At 53.5% G+C, this 7,768-nt stretch overlaps 1 protein-coding gene across 1 annotated transcript in view; it reads left to right on the forward strand.

The window, feature by feature from the left end:
* Window positions 1-1,653: 1,653 nt before the first annotated feature.
* IFNGR2 (interferon gamma receptor 2) overlaps window positions 1,654-7,768 on the forward strand; it is a gene marked incomplete at its 5' end in the record, with an annotated part of 12,486 nt that continues 6,371 nt past the window's right edge. Inside the window, 5 exons of the mRNA XM_041472624.1 lie at window positions 1,654-1,868; window positions 3,070-3,245; window positions 5,345-5,493; window positions 6,458-6,611; window positions 7,275-7,429. Of these exons, the coding sequence (XP_041328558.1) occupies window positions 1,654-1,868; window positions 3,070-3,245; window positions 5,345-5,493; window positions 6,458-6,611; window positions 7,275-7,429 (849 nt within the window). The remainder of the gene's footprint in view (window positions 1,869-3,069; window positions 3,246-5,344; window positions 5,494-6,457; window positions 6,612-7,274; window positions 7,430-7,768) is intronic.

A 7,768-nucleotide genomic window follows, 5' to 3' on the forward strand; every position in this document is an offset into this window, starting at 1 on the left:
TTTGTCCGTGCTGGTCCCTGCAGGCTCCAGGGGAGATCCCTGAGCAGCCAGGGCTGCTGGAGCTGCCCAGGAGCCTCGGCCGTGTCCTGCAGAGGTTTTGGTCCTGCTGTTCCTGCCTGGCTCCACTGCTCCCTTCTCCTCAGCCCTTCCTCCTCTCCCCGGCCCCCGTTTCCCTCCTCTTTGCTGCCCTCCAGGCCCTGCCTGCCTCTGTCCCTTTTTGGCCATGTTTTTGGCAGCTTCCTCCTCCCCGTCCCCGGCTGTCAGTCTGTCCTTTTCCTGTCCTTCAGACCCAGCTCTTCCCTGTGGTTTCTCCTCCTGGCTGGAGGCCGATGGTGGCTGCAAACCCCTGGGTTTGGGGCTCTCCCCACCCACGGAGCTCCTGCCATTTCCTGCCTGTGAAATCACCTCCAGAGCTGGCAGAACCAGAGGCTCCTCAGGGCCACCACATCTTCCTGAAGGCGTTTTTTTTTTCCAGTTGGCTCCTGGAAGGTTTCACTGGAATGACCTCAGGGTCAGCAGGAGGCAGATGGGGGGAAAAAGAGAGGAGAAGCTCCAGGGAGAGCTCAGAGCCCCTGGCAGGGCCTGAAGGGGCTCCAGGAGAGCTGCAGAGGGACTGGGGACAAGGGATGGAGGGGCCACCACGTCTTCCTGAAGGCGTTTTTTTTTTCCAGTTGGCTCCTGGAAGGTTTCACTGGAATGACCTCAGGGTCAGCAGGAGGCAGATGGGGGGAAAAAGAGAGGAGAAGCTCCAGGGAGAGCTCAGAGCCCCTGGCAGGGCCTGAAGGGGCTCCAGGAGAGCTGCAGAGGGACTGGGGACAAGGGATGGAGGGACAGGAGCCAGGGAATGGCTGCCAGTGCCAGAGGGCAGGGCTGGATGGGATCTGGGCAATGAGGAATTGTTCCCTGGCAGGGTGGGCAGGGCTGGCACAGGGTGCCCACCTGGGATGTGCAGGGAGGCAAATGTGAGCTGCAGGTGGTGGAACAGATCAGCTGCTGTGATCACCAGAGGAAGGGCTGGAAAACCTTGGAAGGGCTGGAAAACCTTCCAGAAAAAAAGAATGTGCTGTGAGGAGAAGAAAGGGGCTCAGCCTGGAGGAAAGGAGGCTCAGGGGGACCTCACTGCTCTGCACAGCTCCTGACAGGAGGGGCAGAGAAAGGAGGAGAGGAAATGGCCTCAAATGGCACCAGGGGAGGGGCAGATCAGACATTAGGAACATTTTCTCCCTCACAGAGTGGCCAGGCCTTGGGCTGAGCTGCCCAGGGAGGTTTGGAGTCACTGGAATTGTCCCAGAGGAGTCTGGATGTGGCCTTGGGGACAGGCTTTGGGGTGATGCTGGTGGGGCTGGGTGATCCTGGAGGGCTCCTCCAGCCCTGGTGATTCTGGGTCCTTCATTTATGGCTTCATGGGGGACTGGGTGGGGTTTGTGGTTTTGTGCTGGGCTTGGTACTTTCAGCTTTATGTTCTTTATGGAGTGAATAAAAACCAGGGAGTTGGAATTCATGGATACACAGAATTCCACACTGGTTTGTGTTGGAAGGGACCTTAAATCCCACCCAGTGGGATTTTTGCCAGGGCCTGCCCACCTGAACGTGCCAGAGCCCCTGGAAACAGAAGGAGAAGGAGGGGAAATGGTTTTACCTGCAAAGCAGTGAAAATGTAACACATGGGGATGGAATTTGGAGACCGAAATTTGGTTACTGAAATGTTTCAATAATTTTTTTATTCCTCTTCTTCCTTTAGAAACTTCTCCCCATTTACCAGCCCCCCAAAACGTGGAGGTTTATTCCTACAACTTCCAGAGTTTGCTGAGGTGGTCTCCAGTTCCAGTGGAGAATGGCTCGGTGTTGTACACAGCCCAGTACAGAACGTGAGTAAACAGTGAATTAAACCAACTCGTTTTGTTCTAATCCAGGATAACAACTGGTTTTAAAACCCCCAGAAACCCTGAAAATGAGTAAGCACGGAATGAAAGGATGTTTTTTATCACAGATGTGTTTATGTGTCTCCAAGAGCAGCTCCTGGTGAGGCCCCTGGGCCATGACGTGTGCTCTGAGCTGAGGAGACATTGAATCCCTGAGGACACCCAGAAATGCTGCACAGAATTTTAGCCTTTCCTGATTCTCCCTGGCCTATTTAAATTTCCCCAGATCCCGAGGGGCTGGGTGTGGGCCCTGGTGGGGTTAGTTTAACCCTTGTGAAGCCAGAGCTGTGTAACATTCTTATCTCACCAGAACTGGCTGGCAGGGGTGTGGTGTTCCAGGTGGCTGCACTGCCGTGCTCTTGGTTTATTGCTGTGTTGATCTGAAAGCCAGGTGTCTGCTGAGGAAGGCAGGAGACTCCCTTGACATGGAAAATGTATTTTGAGGGATATCTCTTAACTTCTGCTGCCAATTCAACAATTTGAGGAGAACCTTTGACTGTTTGAATGCCTGATGCCCATGTTTTAGTTGTTTGGTCATGCCATGTTATTGCTGATTTGTGTGTTTTCCCAGAGCCATCAGTAAATACTGTTACATTTAAAGGCACTGCACTTAACATGGGTTTTTCTCTGAAGCTCATTTTTGCTTGCTACAGCCTAGAAAGTGAATAAAGAGCAAACACCTGAGAAGTTCAATAATGCAATTTGCAAATCCTCTGATTTTTGACATGCCCAGTCAAAATATCCCTTTTTCAAGGGCAGGTGAATCACTTTAAAATCTTTGCCTGCCATTGATAATAATCATGGGTGAGATAAAGAACACTGCCCCACCTGGTTTCAACAGGTGGTGATGTGTCTATTTGAGATGGAGACAATACAAAGCCACACACTCCATTTTCAGAAGGCTTCAAGCTGTTTTTATTCTAGCGTGCATCCTTTTTATACATTTTCATAAAACTCAGAAGTTTACACTTTACTCACTGGTCATGAGAGACAAACTTCTTTCATAAGTAAACATGGACCCTCTTACCCAACTTCTCTGTGGCTCACAGCAGTAAAACCTCACAGCCGGACGCTGCCGACAGAACACGCGCCTGTGCTCACATCTTGCCCTGCATCCTAAGGAACTGCTTTTTGCTGTGCTCTGCAGGAGGTCCTACCGCAACTGGAGCGACATGGGCTGTGCCCAGAGCCCCCAGACGTGGTGCAGCTTCCCCCCCGAGCTGCGGCGGCGGCGCTGGACCGTCGAGCTGCGCGTGCGCGCCGAGCTGGGCGCGCGGGCCTCGGCCTGGGCACACAGCGCTGCCTTCGTGGCACAGAGCAACAGTGAGTGCTGGCACCTGCCTGCCTCAGGGCACTGCTCTGCCCGGAGCGGGGTGCCCCAGGGAGCTGGGGCAGCCTGGGGGAGTTGGGAGGAATGAAGGGGATGTTTATTGAAGGGCCTTTTGGGGGTGTTTGGGGCTGGCGGGGGGAATGACGCAGTTCTAAATGTCAAATAAACTGTGTGCGGTCATGGGATCCCAGACTGGGCTGGAGGGACCCCAAATCCCACCCAGTGCCATGGCAGGGACACCTTCCCCTGTGCCAGGCTGCTCCAGCCCCAGTGTCCAGCCTGGCCTTGGGCACTGCCAGGGATCCAGGGGCAGCCCCAGCTGTGGCTCTGCCCAGGTGCCTCCAAGATGGAATCAAACAGGGCTTGGTCATGAGATCTCCCATTTTTATAAGTTTTAGTCCATTTGCATACAGGAGCCAACTGTCCAATTAATAGCTTCAAATGATGAAGTTTCATCCTCCTTGCTCGTTTGCCCACCCTCCTCTTTTCACATTGTTTGTGCTTTGGGCCTGAAGTTGGAAGAGATTGTCCTTGAGTCTCCAGCTAGAATGGGATAGTTTTGTCCTCACCACCCTGTGAAAAGATCCCAGTAAAAAGGATAATAGAAAGCTTAATATAATTTAATATAACTTAATATAAAGCTAAAAGTTGCACACCAAAACAGAACAGAGACACTTCAAACCCAAGGTATCAAGAGGATTGAGCTGTTACTGTCCACAAAGGCTCCGAGGCCTCCCAGGGTTTGGTTCTGCTCTGCTGGGGTGTCACCAGAGAAACCCCTGAGCCCCTGGGGTGCTTGAGCCTTCAAAGAGCCACAGGGTTCTTTTTGGGAGGATTTTCCATGTTCTCATTCCCCTACTTAGCTCTGCCCACACACACACCACAAACTCTGGGGTTTGTGGCAGCCTGAGGCCAAATCACCTCTTTCTGCTGGACAGATCCCTTTTCTGATAAACAAAAAGTGTCCTGATAAATATACATTTTCTAAAGTGCCCTGATAAATATAAATTGTTGTGATAAATGTAATCTGTCCTGATAAGTATAAATGGTTCAGATAAATATAAATGGTTCAGATACATACAAATTGTTCAGAGAAATATGAATTGTTTACACTACAGTTTACACTACTGCCCTGGAGATCAGCTCCCAAAAACCAAATCCATGGCTCCTCCTTCAGTGCCTGGATCAGAGTCACTGGATTTGAGGCACAGTGAGGAGCTGGAGTGATTTTTGCTGTTAATGAGAGCTTCTGAGAGCATTCTATTGGTATTTTCATGACTTACACCCTGGAGCACCGGAGGTCACCATGCTTATCCTAATGGACACATGGAGACATGAAAGCAAGGAGAGGAAAACTCATTATTGCTCTTCCCATCTAGGGCCCAACAGTGGGGTTTTGGGGAGCGTGGAAGGTGTGGCAGGCTGAGCAAAGGAAAAGATAATGATTTTATGGCCAGTCACTGCAGATAAACTGAGACACTTCAGAGCATCAACTATTGGTTAATATTTACTGAATTTCCAGGAAAAGTTACAGAAATACTGTAAATGCATAAAGTATTGAGGAGATGCTTGCCCTTTCCTGAGTGAAAGCTGTTGGTATTTGGGGTGTTTGTTGAGAGTGTCCAGGGCAGGGAACGGAGCTGGGAAGGGGCTGGAGAATTGCTGAGGAGCTGGGAAGGGGCTGAGCCTGGAGCAAAGGAGGCTCAGGGGCCCTTGTGGCTCTGCACAAGTCCCTGCCAGGAGGGGACAGCCGGGGGGGTCGGGCTCTGCTCCAGGGAACAGGGACAGGAGCAGAGGGAACGGCCTCAGGCTGGGCCAGGGCAGGCTCAGCTGGGCCAGCAGCAGGAATTTGCCCATGGAAAGGGTGCTCAGGCCTTGGCAGGGGCTGCCCAGGGAGCTTTGCAGTGCCCATCCCTGCAGGTGTCCCCTGGGGGTGGCACTGAGTGCTCTGGGCTGGGGACAAGGTGGCCATGGGGCACAGCTGGCACTGCCTGGGCTGGCAGGGCTGTGCCAGCCCGGGGATTTTGGGGTGTGTGGGGCTGGAGGCAGCTGTGCAGCCCAGGGTTTCCCTGCTCTCTGTGTTTGTTTTCAGCCACTCTGGGCCCCCCCAGGGTGAACAATGTCAGTGCCAGCCCTGGCTCTCTGCTCATCAGTGTCAGCCCCCCCTTCTCCCCTGAGCCTGGGGACCTGCTCCAGTACCTCGTGTCCTACTGGGAGAACAGCACCAGTGGCACAGAAAAAGTAAGAATTCTCTCACGTTTGTCCTTGCTGCCTGGGGGCTGAGGGCTGGGAGTCAGTGTCCCTTGGCAGGACAGCAGTGGGGGCAGAAAATCAGTTTATTTTGTGTCCAGCAAGGGTCACCACGGGGGCTGTGGAGAGAAGGGCTCTGGCCTCGGCACAAGGATTGCTGCACTTCCAAACTTGGGAACTTCCTTCCTCTGTTTGGAATGAAACCCCTCTGCTCCTCTGGGGACAGGACTGCTCTGCATTCCACAGCTTTCCCAGGCAGTTTGGGGAGCTCTGGGAAGTCCCTTCTCCTTTGCTGTGCTGGGAGCTGCAGGAGCAGCTGCAGGGGCCTGGTGTGCCCAGGGAGAGGAGGAGATGGAGCAGCAGGCTGGGGTGAGCTGGGATCATCCCTGTTCATCCTGAGGCTCAGAGCTTTGGCATCATCGTGTGCCCCTGCTGCTGCCTGGGAATTGTGTTTGGACAGGCCAGAGGTGCAGGGGAGGTGTTAAGTCAGGCTTAAAAACAAAACAAAAAAATTAAAAAAGAGGAAGCTTCCAAATGACATCAATCTGAAGTCAAACATCTGAAAAACAGAAGTAAAAAAAAAATTATTTACAGCTTCCTTCTGCCTCAAAGTCCTTGGTAAATCATCTCCACTTCCTTCCTGCCTTGCAGCACTGTGTGTTTTTCTCACACACAGAACACCTTCAGCTGAGAGCCAGGAAAGGAGTCAGAGTGGTTTCATTTTCCCCTCCATTTCTCTGTGTTTTGCTCCTGCAGGAGCTGCTGCAGAAGCTGCATCAAAACTCCCAGAAAAACAGAAATATTCCACTGCTTCTCTTGTTTGGGAAAGCTGAGTGAGGAAAAATAAAATTTGGGCTTCTTGAATGAGAAGCTTAAATGGGGGAGGGGTATTTGTGTTGAAAACTGGTCTGGATTTACAGCAACACTTTTTTTGTTGTGTGTGTCTTTCCAACAGAAGCTAAGTGAAAGCAAGACACTATTCCAAATTGGAAATCTGAAGGAGTCAACACTTTATTGCTTCAGCGTTCGAGTGAGGTTGAAGATCTACTCAGGTCACCTGTTGGAAGGGCAGCAAAGTGCCCCAGAGTGTCACAGAACTGCCCTCAGTGGTATGGACTGGGAATGTGGCTCTGAGGAGTGGGATGGGGTGGAACACCAGCCCTGCATCACCTGGGGTGTCCCTGCCCCAGCCAGGAGTGCTGAGAGCACCACGGGAATTCACAGCTGGCTTAGTGACAGAAGAATCAGGAGTTCAGGGATTCGGGGTCTGCGTGGTGCCTTCTCCTCTTCCTTCCTAATCCTGCTGTGAAATGGGATAAAGGAGTTGATGCCAGGCTGGGAGAGCTGGGGTGCTCCCCTGGAGAGGAGAAGCTCCAGGGAGAGCTCAGAGCCCCTGGCAGGGCCTGAAGGGGCTCCAGGAGAGCTGCAGAGGGACTGGGGACAAGGGATGGAGGGACAGGAGCCAGGGAATGGCTGCCAGTGCCAGAGGGCAGGGCTGGATGGGATCTGGGCAATGAGGAATTGTTCCCTGGCAGGGGGGGCAGGGGCTGGGATGGAATTCCCAGAGCAGCTGGGGCTGCCCCTGGATCCCTGGCAGTGCCCAAGGCCAGGCTGGACACTGGGGCTGGAGCAGCCTGGCACAGGGGAAGGTGTCCCTGCCATGGCAGGGGTGGCACTGGGTGGGATTTGGGGTCCCTCCCAACCCAAAGCATTCCATGATTCCATAGCTGTGAACCTGCCAGATGCATTTGGATTTTCTCCCTCTCTTGCAGAGGCCACCCGAGCTGGGTACATCATCCCCCTGTTTGTCCTGGCCCTGGTGGCTGTGAACCTGCTGGTGGCTGCTCTGCTGTGCCTGTGGAAAAAACACCAGAACATCAAGCACTGGGCTCAGCCCCCTCTGCAGATCCCCCCACACTTCAGGGAGGTACGTGGGGCTGTGGGCTGCTCCTGCCGGACAGAAACCCGGGGGGCACCCCGAGAGCAGGAATGCTGGGCAGGAACAGATGAACCAGGGATGGCTCAGAACTGTCCCTGTCCCTGTTGGGGCTGTGGGCTGCTCCTGCCGGACAGAAACCCGGGGGGCACCCCGAGAGCAGGAATGCTGGGCAGGAACAGATGAACCAGGGATGGCTCAGAACTGTCCCTGTCCCTGCTGTCCTGCTGTCCCCACTGCTGTCCTGCTGTCCCCACTGCTGTCCTGCTGTCCCTGCTGTCCTGCTGTCCTGCTGTCCTGCTGTCCTGCTGTCCTGCTGTCCTGCTGTCC

The sequence above is a fragment of the Pyrgilauda ruficollis genome, unplaced genomic scaffold, assembly GCF_017590135.1.
Source record: "Pyrgilauda ruficollis isolate IOZ18807 unplaced genomic scaffold, ASM1759013v1 scaffold294, whole genome shotgun sequence".
Classification (NCBI taxonomy): domain Eukaryota; kingdom Metazoa; phylum Chordata; class Aves; order Passeriformes; family Passeridae; genus Pyrgilauda; species Pyrgilauda ruficollis.